Below are 12763 nucleotides of genomic sequence, written 5' to 3'. Positions count from 1 at the left end.
GCAGTGTTTAAAGTCCAGGGGAGAGGGGGTGCTTACCTGCCTCCTACACACAACAGATCGCTCCCACTCCTTCCTGCCTGCACATCTGCCTGGACAAGGGCTCCGGGGCCTGGAGCTGGACCGCAGCATGCGGCTGCTTTTCGAGGCAGTGGTTCTGTGCCTGACCCTGGGCTTAGGGCAATGCGCTGAGGAAACAACACAGGAGAACACCGTTCACCAAGCTCCCCAAGCAGAGTCATTCTATTCAGACTGGGGCATCGGGACCATCCGGGACAGCTTCGAAACGGTTAACGGCTACTTCGACTCCTTCTTGGAACTGCTTGGGGGTAAAAATGGTGTTTGTCAGTACAGATGTCGATATGGTAAGCGAACCTTGCTCCTGCTGGCTCCTCTCTCCTTGCCCTTTCCCCTCTTTCCCTCTTGTGTGGGAATACGCAGCACCTCCCCTTCCCCGAGACCACAACCAGCTCCTATCCACGACCTGACCCCCTGCACTGCCCAGCACAGAAAAGTCACTGCAGAGAGTCAAAACACCTCTGCTAGTGCCAGCACGGGGACACTGAATCCTCAATCTTTCCCTCTCTTCAAGAACAGCCTGAGCCTGTTCTTGAAGCCACTGTGCTGTGTGCAAGGGGACAAGAGGAGAGGACACAGGTTTTACAGGAAGGGCATATGGGTAACCAGGCTGCCCAGCTGCCTGGACCCCTGGAGAGAAGGACCATGGTCGGCAGCAAAGCCCTGGAGGGGAGGACGAGCAGCTCCTGCAGACCTGACTCAGAAGGGTTGTTAGTGTCGCCAGCGGCCCTAATCTCAGCAACCTTGGAGTGTCATTATTCAGCAGTTGCGAGTTGGCTAATAACGTGGGCTGGAGGAGGGGAGATAACAGGAAGGTAAATGAGACCTGCTGTCACCATAAAGGAACCTTTAGTACTCAAGGTGGAACAAGGCAGCTACTGCTCGCCTTGGACTTTAGAGTGATTTACCAAAAAGGAAGAGCCTGGTTTGTCCTTGGGGCAGGACAAAGGAGGTGACATCTCAGGGAGAGCAGGGACTGGGCACGCAGAGGTGCAGTGAGGCAGACCCCTACGGTGCAGGTCTGTGGGGCGCTAGGTGGGTGGAGGCACAGGCAGCACCAGCCATCAGCAGGGTACTGACGCTGAAACAACCTGTTTGGGAACAGCAAGGAGGTTTCCTACAGACTGTGTACTCTCCCCAGCCTCCTACAACTCTCCCCACAGCAATGACCATCCTCTGTCACCTCAACTTGCCCATTCACAACTGCCTGACAGCCCTTTGCCCCCCAGCTTCATCCCACGTCCCTAGTGACCACCTGGGCAAGCTGCTTGTGAGCACAGAGGCGATTTCAACCCTCCTCCTTCCCTGAGCATTGGTTTTCACAGACACAGACTCCCTGCTTTGGAGAGATCCCACTGACTCAGTTTCAGTCTGTTGGCATCCCATTTCTTCCAGACCACAGGCTGTGCCTTTCCAGCCTGCGCAGGGCTGCCTGTAACACTCCCCCACAGATGCAGCCAGAGGAAAGCACCTCCCATCCCTCCCAGGCCAGCAGCGAGGGGGCCGGAAGAAACAGATGCTGCAGGGCTGGGACCCGAGCTCCCTGTCAGAGAGAGAGGGCAGATAGGCCACCCTTAGCTGAAGTGGGACCACAAGGAGAGTTTAAAGTTGTTGGGGTTTTTTTGTATTGTTTTGTTTTTAAATAATTTTTATACATATATAATCACAGAACGGTTTAGGTTGGAAGGGACGTTAAAGTTCATCTAGTTGCAACCCCCCTGCCACAGGCAGGGACACCTCCCACTAGACCAGGTTGCTCATAACTGCCCTACTCCTGCCAGCTCTGCCTCCCAGGTCCCACACAACAGCAAACAAGGAGCACCAAGCCAGGCACCTCAGCCCCACAGTGGCCCTGGTCCCTCAGCCCTGCAGCTTTAGTCCCTCAGCCTGGGGCCCCATGGCACTCCCCAGCCAGTGCTGCCTCTCTGCAGCAGCTCAGGAGGGCCCCGGCTGCTCTGTGGGGCCCATTGGTGGCACCACGGGGTGCAGCATCTGGAGGAGGAGACCCCTATGCACACCATGGCATCACGCCAGCGCACAGGATGAGGCCATTTGCCCATCAAGCAGCCCCTCTCCAGCTCATTTCAGGGAGTCTCAGGACTCGCCAAGTCCTGGAGAAGTCGTCGCTCTTGGGCACGTCCTGAGGCTGGGGCTCTCCCTGCCGCTGTCCCCACCACCCTGCGCTCCTGGGCAGGGGGAAAGAGCATCTCCACAGAGCGGCACAAATGCCGTCCTGCTCCCTAGAGCACCCTGCGTCTTACTGGAGAAATGCTTCACCTAGAAAGGAAAACGAGCAAGAGCATTGTTAGCCCTGTTCTCATCCTCTGCTGAACAACTCATTAATCACTGGCTGAAGGAGGAAACTCTTGAAACGCTGCCTGCATACCTCCAAGGGTCTTGCTGGACCCTCCCAGGACCATTTGCCTGTGCTGGTCTCTAGCGCAGATATTGCAAACTGCAAGTGGAAAAGGGGCAGGGACAATCCTAAACCACTGAGACCAGGTGTCTGTGCCCAGAAGAATGAACACAAAGTATCTTTACCATCTTGCTGCTGAATCAGGGCCTGATTGCTTTTTCCCCAGCCACAAAGCAAAAATTATGCCTTCTACTTTCTTTCATTTCAGCCAAGAGACACCGATAATAGCTTATTTTGCCACAATAAAGGTCAGGACTCACCTGTGATTGCCACATCCATCTTCAGCTGAGCACGAAGTGCTTGGCTGTTCTGGCTGTAAAGACTCTCCTCCTGATTTTTCAGCAGCTAGTGAGGTCTGAAAACAAACAACTTGATGGATTACTCCCTTAAATCAGGACATTACGGTTACACTAGCGTTGGCTGGTAAATATTTCCTCCTTACAAAATCTCTCTGGGCATCTCACGGGGGAAACAGCCTGAACTGGGAGTAAGTCCCTTGATAGCTTCCTTCAGCTGTCGGGCCAGGCAGGACTTCATGTTTTGCCTGGCATTTGGTCCCAAGGGGCCTAAGATGAGGAGGCACATCCAGGCTGTGGGAATAGAGCCTTCCAAGTCAGGCTCTCCAGCACAGTGCTAAAAGGCTGTGGTGAGTATGGGACACATCTGCCCGAAGCCTGCTTGCCTGGGGCAGAGAAATAACAATGGACCACACAAAACAGCAAGGAGCCCCAAGACCATCTATTCACCCAGAAATACATTCCCTTCCCTCTGCCAGGGTACCAGTACTGCAGTGTCTGAGACCTCCTCCAGTGCTAGCAGCTGTTGTAGCCAGTTGGCTGGTTTCCAGTCTCTTGGCATAGCTACAACAGCCTGGAGATATTAAAATGCATCAGGGAAACTTGCTTCCCACTACAAACTCAACTTCAGTTCTCCCCTAAGGCCGCGTCAACAAGGCAGTGCCTTGAAATATATCTTCTTCCGAAGAACAGGCTTCCTCAGCAGTGCTGCCTTCTACACATCAGCATGGCTCTTCAGCGTGCTCCCGCGCAGGTCCTGCTGTGCTTGCAGCTGGCCTCTGGTATTTTCTCCCCAGCTGCCCTGAAACAAGCAGACAGACCACAACAGGGCCCTGGTGAAACACGGCTAGCAAAACAGCCAGTGTCACCCACCAAGTCCCATCTCCATCACGGATGTGCCCTATAAGGAATAAGGATGGGCAAGCAACAAACGATAACAAGAGCACTGAGTCAATGCTCACATAGCGTCAGGAACGCCTACTATTTCTGCTCTGCTTTTGTCTTCCTGTTAGCTAGAAAACAAGATGTGGGAGAGAGGTTAACTGTGGTGTCTTGGACTTTATCTAGCTGAGAAAGAGTTCACGAAGGGGCACTTCACAAATGATTAAGCTTTGTTTTTCAGAGAGCAGGGGGGCAGATTTCCTACAAGGGCTCCTCTTGAAGGCAGTTCAATGTTTTGTTGATCACCACAATTCTCAAGTGAGATTTCGTTTTTCTCAGGACAACTTTCTAAGAAATTATAATAGCTGTAACTTCAGCTTAATGGAAGATTTTCTCTGGAAACTCAGTTATCTCCATATCCCGTCTCACTCCTACTCTGACTTGCCACCTTATGCCATTAATTGACAAAGTGCTGCAGGAACATAACTTATCATCAGTATTACAAGCAAGTCTTTAAAATTTGACCCCATCCTGCAAAATCCACCCTGGATTTTGAACTTTCCTCTGCCTCCTACCTCAGTTCAAGAACATTCGAATTCTGAGTCCCAATTCTCACCCCCTTCCAAAAGAGCAACTAGGCTGTGAATTGCACTGAGACCCGGGTGCAGCACTCCTTTCATTATATTGCTTGGGAGCCTTGGGTTATAGATTTAGCCCATATTTAGACATAATTCCTTCTCTCTATAGCATAACCACCAAAATAGTGTAATGTGCAGTGTGTCGTGAACTCAGAAAATACCTTGTGTCAGCGTACCTCAATGGACTTGAGTTATGTTTTGGTGTGACAATAATCCTATAATGATGGCGTGCTGAAACCAACTGATTTGTGCTTTTTGTCTACTGTTAACTCGGCTCTACCTGCTCAAAATAACGATGCTTTCTGCGCTAGAAAATTACACCTGGAGCATGAAGCAGATCTGACCTATTCAAAAGGGGCCAAAAAGGTAGAAACACAGTAGTAGCTGCGGTACTGAGAAATACCTTCCCACATAAATGCCATCACCTGGTGGTAATGTCAACTAGAGAGCTTTATCTTGGCTTGCAGACCGCTAAATCCTTGGTGCACACTGCGTTTCTGTAGGGTTGGAGAAAATTTGCTATTGGCATCTCACAGCTGGACAGGATTTCAGTTTGTTGTTTGTTTGTTGCAAATCTGTTGTTTAAACAAAACCACTCCAGCAATTTTTAATTTAGAAGGTGCTGGGAACATTCCTACATAAGACTTCTTGAGGCATTTGGCTGTGAGGTCTTCTCAAGAACACTGTAGTTTTATGGCTGTATTAACCATCGGTACTTTAGGTACCTTGACAGAAAAGCGTCTTAAATGATTATCAGTGATGACAATAAGAAAACAGGGGAAATCAAGTTTAAAAGAACCCAATCCTGACTAAAGGACTAAATCAGATCTATTTTATGTCTATATAAAATCTGTAGCAGTGCTCAGGGAAGCAGAAACTTAACCCTAGAGGTGATGGACTTGCAGAAGCCTCAACTCACACATGTTTTTGTTGGAGCATTCCCACAGCTTACAAAGTTTTCCCAGAGCAGGGTTCAAATGTCTTGTTTTAACACTTTTCACTCTGCATTTGAGATCCTCCTTTTATAAATCCAGCTGGGCCAGAAACGGAACAAGTACTGAACACAAGTCAAGACACAGTACAGAGAAACGTGACTCCACGACTTCTCCAGGGGAGAATCCTCTCTCACCTTGCTCCTTGCACAGCTGGGTCAAGGCACACAAGCAGCCTGGAGACTTGTCATCCCCAAACCGGAGGTGTTAGGTTAGATGGAGATGGGGGTTCAGGTAGGGATGAGAGAAAAAGGATGAGACAGGGCAGGGAATAGACCAGTCTCGCTTCCACCCCAACCCTGGGTGCCTACCAATTGCTATAGATTAAATTGCTGCTGAAGCTGTTGCTGATCATCTCTTTCTACATTGGACAAATTATTCACAGAGGAAATTCTTGCTCCTCTATGCATATTAAGAAGCATACTAAGGGAGGGCAGAGAAAAAGGGATAGAAACTATTTGCGAAACGTGGCAGTGCATCACCACACGCAGAAAACAGGCCAAGACGACCTCCTACTCTGAGCAAGATCAGATATGCAAGGTCTAGCACAATTTTGCAGAGATTCATAGCTCACCAACACTCAGAATGAACTGAGAATGGAAAGGAATCCCCTTGCTAAGCTAGTTGTTTCTTGGAGGAGTTAAAAACACAGCTGGGTGATCCCAGCTGTGCAGAGCTCTCAGGAAGCATGTGAAAAAGCTCCTAGGAGATTTGGGAGGTCTGAGGCACTAGCTTTAGCACGGAGGGCTGCTCAACTGCAAAAACCCCACGTTGCAAAGAGGGACTCGACCATTTGTAAGAGCTGGGGAGAGTCCCAGACCTAAGGCTGGACTCAGCCCAGTCTGAACATTTGAGAAGTGCTGGGGACCCAGTTCACACACAACACAGTGCTCCAGTGGCCATGCCAGAGGAAACAAGAGCCAAGTCAAGCTTTAAAGCCTCGACAGAACCAAGCTGAGAGCAGGGCCAGTGTCTCAGCCAGCTCCAGTACCTGTCCTTCACTTCCTGCATCTCCTGGAGGAGAATGAAATGTTTGAGGATGCAGACTAGAGGGGAGCTGCCTGACACTCCTTGCTTTTTGGTGCTACTCTTGGGAAAATCGGCTTTCCTAATATTTTTCCTTTCTTTCTCAGGGAAGGCTCCAATGCCGCGACCTCACTACAAGCCCCAAGAACCCAATGGCTGTAGCTCCTATTTCCTGGGGCTCAAGGTACCCGAAAGTGTATGTACTGTCACACCCACAAACCCCAAATGATGTGATTCTCTAACCACAGTAACTAGCTAATAATACTGGGGAAGGAAAATGCGTAGCTGTGTTACGCACCAACTGTGTGACGGCTTCTCTTCACAGCTGAAGCCAGAGCTCTGGAAAAGGGAGGAGATGTCACTTATGTGATGTTAGGCGACAAGCTATTTGCCCGGGACTGCCAAAGGCATGGCTGCCTGCCGACAGCAAGCAAGGTGAACATGTCACTGCCTAACTTACTGTCAGTCAGGGAGGCATCAAGATCTCAAGTGCTGATGGCAGTGAAACAGGAATCATGTAGACAGGAGTTACATTTACAAAGGACTGGCCTGTTGCTCTGTTTGTCTCAGTAGGCTCCAAAAGAGAAAGCTTCCTGAGCTGGTTAGCATTAGAAGAAGAAAATGGGGTACGTGGCCAAGCAGAGCACCAGTGTGGAGAAACTTATTTCTGTAAAGGCCCTGATCAATCCTATGCTCTTGTGATAGGACAGGGAACATGTTCAACGCTGGGCAGCTCAGCGACATAGCATAATGTGCAAACAACAATACTTGGAATGCATCCTCCACACCTGGCCCTTCATCCCCTCTCATGCCTTTTGCCTCTGCCAAGCACTGAAATAAACCTGTGAGCTTTAATACTGCACCCACTTGTTATTTTAAAGGCAATTAATAAAATCATATTAGAATTGCCAGGAAAAACGCTCCCAGGAGGCCCTAAGAGCAGGAATTACTATTTAGCTCATGCATTACAGCTGCACATGAAGTCTGCAGCAATTAGGCAGATTCCTTCTCTGAAACTCCCTCCCTTTAGAGCCCATTTTTGATGTTAGACTAGTTCCTTAAACTACATTTCATTGCAAACCTTGTGGGCATTTCTGTGGTTCCTCCTGCTTACGCAGGCAGTCATCAGCACTGAGCGCAATGAAGAAAAAACTCACCTTCTAAATATTACATAAGGAAGGCCAAAAAGAGGAAGAATTTATAACAAGCTAATGAGTCCAGTCTCTCCAGGGCACAGGCCTTCTGCCCCATCAACCCCCATGGTTATTAGCTAAGCTTGCTGTTTACCTCCAAGCAAGCAGAACTCCCCTCACCAAGCTGTATTTGTCCTGGGCTTTGCAAGTGCATCCGTGAGAAATAAGGCATTAATAACACTTACAGCAGATTTGTTAGGCCAAGAAGCAGGACTTTCGAGATTGTGGGAAAATGAGGAAAGAGAAAAGGGGCCTTTGCCACTGCGTGCAAGGACATGAAGCTCTCCGGTGAGCTCTGACAAACGAGAACTAGCAAATCACAGAATTTTTTAGAGTTGGAAGGGACCTCTAGAGATCATCTAGTCCAACCCCCCTGCTAAAGCAGGATTGCCTAGAGCACATTACTCAGGACTGCATCTAGGAGGGTCTTGAAAGTCTCCAGAGAAGGGGACTCCACAACCTCCCTGGGCAGCCTGTTCCAGTTCTGCCAAATGGTCATGGAGGGGCTGTTTCCCACCTCTCTACCAGAAGTTTATCCCCTGCGACAGACACGAGAGAAGGGAATTCAGTCTATCGTGCACTGTACCTGCATTACTGTCACCACTTTTATACACGGTGAGGGAGAAGCATGTTTTCCCTCCTGCTGCCCCAGCTTTCAGCAGTAGCTTCTGGAAAAGAAGCCAGCTGGGCTCTGCAAAACCTCACCCAGTTGCAGCTGTTTGAGCCTGAGGCCCGGATGCAGCCAAGGGACGCTTCTTTTTTCTCTTTCTCCAGCTAGATTTGGGCATCCCTGCCATGACCAAGTGCTGTAATCAGCTGGACATTTGTTACGACACCTGCGGGGCCAACAAATACCGCTGCGATGCCAAGTTCCGCTGGTGCCTCCACTCCATCTGCTCCGACCTCAAGCGCAGCCTCGGGTTCGTCTCCAAGGTGGAAGGTAGGCTTCCTGGCTTGCATCCCCTGTGGAGGGAACAAGCGATGGCAGGGATGGGAGAGTGCGGGCAGGGACCCCTTTCCTTGCCAAAAGAAACATAAATCTGCAGTAGGGAGCAGCAGATCTGTCCTATGCTTGTCACGGATGGGTCAGAGCTGAGTGAGAACACATGGTTCTGAGATCTACACACACACACAGAGTTCTGTCCCAAGACTAGACACCTAGAATTATTTACATTTGGAAAACATAACAAAACACATGTGGAAAGAAAAACAAAACCAAAAACCACACAACAAAAAAACCCTAGAAGCAATTCCTTCAACCCTTGGACGCCCTCCCTAAGAGTTCAAACACCTTCATGGGAGATCAAAAGGCCTTCCGAGCCAGTAAGCCACACACAAACCTGTATGTGGCCAAGGGCCAACAGACTGGAAGAGCCAAGGACAGAGGCTCTCTGGGATCTGGTTCACAGATAAGAGATGATGATGGCACCAGGAACACACCACAGCGTGGGTGGTGTCTCAGCCATTGCAGGGAAGATGTGGATTGCTCAGAAGCCCTCGTGCTAACAAAGCTCTAGTGACGTGTCAGCAGCTCAAGAGCCACCCTGGTTTTGCCTAATTTTAACAGCCTCGGTCTGCAAGTTTGAGAAGAGCTTTTTTGGTAAAGGCTGCATTTGGTAACCTCTGTGAAGGTTACACATGTGATAGCCCGAGCCTGCCTCTTGATCCTCTGTGCCAACATCAAGCACCTCTGCACTGTGCGAGGAGGGGGAAAAAATCTGCCCTGTCACTCCCAGAGGTCAGCCATGGCAGGAAAGCCTCCCCCAGGCCGCTCCTGGGGCTGTTTCAGAGCGTTCCCATCCTCCATAAGGCAGGGATCCATCTCTTGCAGAGAGGCTGAGTGGCAGTAATGCAGGACAGGCAGAGACAAGACCTACCAACAGCAGGTGACACTGAAACAGTTAAAAGATTTTTACAGAAGATCTGGTTTGAAAAACCAGCAGAGCCCTTGAGAACAGCCCATTCGCAAAGCCAAATAAAACTGGTGGTGCTCCCACCAGTTTCTCCCAGGTAACTACAGCAAGCCCCTCTGGGGTCATCCCCACGGCTGATGTCCTGCTGTAGGTATAGTTAAATATGCTTTTGTTTTCCAAAGGTGCAGCCTAATTAGGACACACGTGCAAGTCTGCATGACACCGATACTAGTGCAGATAACTTCCTACCTCATCACAGATAAATGTTCGGAAAGAGCGTCCAGGACAGCAAGAGAAAACAAAGATGGGGATTGACATATAAGTGCTACAGGCCAAGTACAGCCAGTGTTTCATGGTCACCCTTATCTACAGGCTCTCGTGCAGCCAGCCTCTTCCTGTCTCTTCAGATTTTCCCCTCCCAACTTTTCAGATCCCTCTTTTTTTCCTTTCTGCCTGCAGCAGTGAAGCCAACAGACAGGCCCTAAGGAGTTAAGGTCAAAGAGCACCCACATGCCTTGGCTAAGCCAAGACACCTCTGCCTATAGTCAAGTAGGACTAAGATTCCTCCAGCATCTCCAACTCAGTTACTGAAGGAGGGACAAGCATTGCTAACGTGAATGAACCTCTGAGCCATCCTCTCCTCCCCTTGCTCTACCTCCTCTTGCCTTGTGTTCTATACCTGCCACCCCCTATCCTCAGGGCTGCTCCCATCACACAGTCCTCCTCCTCCTCCACCACCATCCCACCTCTTATCTGGGATCCTTTCCACTGAGTCACCAGGAGTTCAGAGAAAACAGGGGAAGAGCAGCTGCACTCCGTTCACGTGGGCACAAACATCCCAGCTGCAGCAGTGCCAGTTAAGCAAAGCCTTGGTTTTCCCACTGACTCGCCGCAGCCTCTCCAACACCTGCCAACTGAACAGACTCCTAACACAGCAGGAGCAGAGTGAGGTGGTCGGAGAGGCTGAGATGGGATGAGGCAGTCCCAAAGGCAGGGCCTTCCCAAACCTATTACGCATATGGCAATCAATGTTTGTGCCAGCGAGTAGACCCTAAAAGACCTGGTACTAGCCTATTTATTTATTGACAAGCAATTTCAGGCTTGTTTTTTTGGGAAGAGGAGGGGCTAGTAGTCAGGCAGAGCTTATCAACAGCTTTGCTGTTGCAACCGCAGTAGGATTTTTCATGCTGGCTGGCAGCCGGCATTATAATTCCCAAAAGGCAGAGAAGGTTGGTTAGTGGTGGCTATAGGCAACTGAGAGGAGAGGGAGCCAGGAAAGACAGTACTGTGAAGGTCTTCTGGGAAATCTGCTTGATAAACAGTACTATTTGTAGTGCCCCAAATGATCCGGCAACAAGAAAAGCCTAAAAGAGGCAAGAAAGAAGGGGAGCAAGAGGGGAGAGAAGTTAGTGCCAGATTGGTGCCACCCTAGGGAGAAAACAGCCCTTAGTTCAGCAGAAGGGAACCTCTGGATTTATAAAAATGCAATAGCCAGAGAGAAAAAGACAGCCCACCCTTCCAACTGCAAACACCACACAACTCAGTGCAGGGCTCAGGTTAGGGTGCTTCCACCCAGCCCCCACACGTACCCGAGTACCTGATGGATCTTTTCCTTCTCTGCAGCTTGTGAATCCGTCGCAGACACAGTGTTCAACGCCGTCTGGACCCTGGGCTGCCGGCCCTTCATGAACAGCCAAAGGAGCGCCTGCATTTGCAGTGAGGAAGAACGAGATGAATTGTGAGGAAGAGCAGATGCCTGGCCTCCATGAGCCCACTGCCAAGCGTCCCCCCTCAGATACGACACTTCAGCACAGTGATTTTCATCAGCCCTCTGGCCGAGCACAGGATGGGGGGACCTGGGCCAAGCAATACACATCAACTACAGCTTTTGGGCAGAGGGCTGTGAAAGGGGAGACAGCCTACGAATGTAGGGCAGCCATGCCTGCTGTCCACCACAGATGCAGTTGAATAGCCCTACCCCTTTCCAAGTCCATCAGCCTGAATGATCCGATGCCAATTTTCTCTACAGACTGCTCAGGAGAGGCAAGGAAGACGCGTACTGGTTATAAACAAGGGACTTTACCCATTTGCTTAGACACACGCATATTATTTCCCTCTGCCCCTTAACCCTCTAACGTGCAGTGCAAGGCATTAGGTTTCTGCAACCCCTGAAAATCCCAGTCCATGGACACTATTTACATTTTTCCACCACTGGTGACAGACTGAAGAAGAGGGATAATTTGCTTTCAGTATGTTGCTCACACCCATCCCTGACATTTTCCATCCTATCATTACACCCCCTAATAACCCTGCTTATTTAAATACTTGTTGGATCCTAAAACTATTCAAAACATCTGGGGATTTGGTAAGCACAAGAAGGACTTTAAGTGTGTCTGATACAGGCACAATTCATGTTTGGGCAGAAGGGGACCAAAGCCCATTGTGTCTGAGATGTGAAATCACAGCACTCTCCCACAGTCTCAGGAGAGGAAGCTGCTTTTCTTTTGCAGCGTCATCCAAATCTATTTAATTATTTTCCTCCTATATCATTTAACAAAGCTTTTCCCTTAGGATGCCTTTTAACGGAAAATGGCTGTGTATCCACCTCCATCTTTTGCACAAGGGAAAGGGGAGGCTCCCAGTTGCCTTGGATGAGATATTCAAAATTCCGGAGGCTTATCTGTCAGGCGGCAGGGCTTACACGCTACCTCTGTGGGGCAGAGACACTGCCAGCTGAGGAGCGATCAGCAGCCTCAGACAGCATTCTTCCTAAAACGTGGTTAATACTTCCATCTGCTATCGGGAGCTTTTATTGCATGCAAAAATTAGAATTTAAAGAGGTATATGGAATTTCATCTGCATATAACATTTGCAGACAGCTTTCATCTGTGTTTCTTGTTGGAAGGAAGTTGCTACTGGGTGCGTGTGCCATGCCACATAAATACTTTATCTTCTTCTACAAACATATTTATGGTTATGTTCTTCCATCTGCCACAGAAAAGTTAAGACCATAGAAGAGTGATTTAACAAGAATGGAAAGTGTCTTAGTTACTTTTCATCTAGTTTGTGTTTAAATGCCTGCACAGAGCTATAAATTATTTAAGCCCTGTATTCCTGTTCTTGCCAGTCATCTTTGCTTTACAGTGAACAGCAAGGAGACATTCATCTGGCTCCAGACAGATTGAAACAACAAGAGCCCACGGGTATGAAGACCAGGAAAACGGAAGTGACCACACAAGGTGTACTGGGATGTTTTCCATTAAGGAGGACCTTAATTTACACTGGTTAGATACAATAACATCCTTTCTCAGCTGTGCTAATGCCACCAGAGA

The 12763-nt window shown here is 49.3% G+C and overlaps 1 protein-coding gene across 2 annotated transcripts; it reads left to right on the top strand.

The window, feature by feature from the left end:
- Positions 1-127: 127 nt before the first annotated feature.
- Positions 128-12447, top strand: PLA2G12B (phospholipase A2 group XIIB). Of its 2 annotated transcripts, none has more exons than XM_063337468.1 (4): positions 128-362; positions 6433-6509; positions 8293-8458; positions 11055-12447. In XM_063337468.1, the coding sequence occupies exons 1-4, from the start codon at positions 128-130 to the stop codon at positions 11171-11173; spliced, it is 597 nt and encodes a 198-aa protein (XP_063193538.1). In that variant the 3' UTR covers positions 11174-12447. The 2 variants fall into 2 exon arrangements, with proteins under 2 accessions (XP_063193538.1, XP_063193537.1); XM_063337467.1 differs by having other exon boundaries at positions 6433-6521.
- The last annotated feature ends 316 nt before the right edge of the window (positions 12448-12763 follow it).

The sequence above is a fragment of the Chroicocephalus ridibundus genome, chromosome 6 (assembly GCF_963924245.1).
Source record: "Chroicocephalus ridibundus chromosome 6, bChrRid1.1, whole genome shotgun sequence".
In the NCBI taxonomy this organism is placed as follows: domain Eukaryota; kingdom Metazoa; phylum Chordata; class Aves; order Charadriiformes; family Laridae; genus Chroicocephalus; species Chroicocephalus ridibundus.
The sequence above is the reverse complement of the archived record's forward strand: the minus strand, read 5'-3'. Positions and strand labels throughout refer to the sequence as shown.

Bases quoted from the DNA above. Each gene is read 5' to 3' on its own strand.
- PLA2G12B (XM_063337467.1), top strand. From the start codon at position 128: ATGCGGCTGCTTTTCGAGGCAGTGGTTCTGTGCCTGACCCTGGGCTTA. The intron at 6,522-8,292 runs GTATGTACTGTC...CTCTTTCTCCAG, and splicing joins GGCTCAAGGTACCCGAAAGT to CTAGATTTGGGCATCCCTGC. The intron at 8,459-11,054 runs GTAGGCTTCCTG...CCTTCTCTGCAG, and splicing joins GTTCGTCTCCAAGGTGGAAG to CTTGTGAATCCGTCGCAGAC.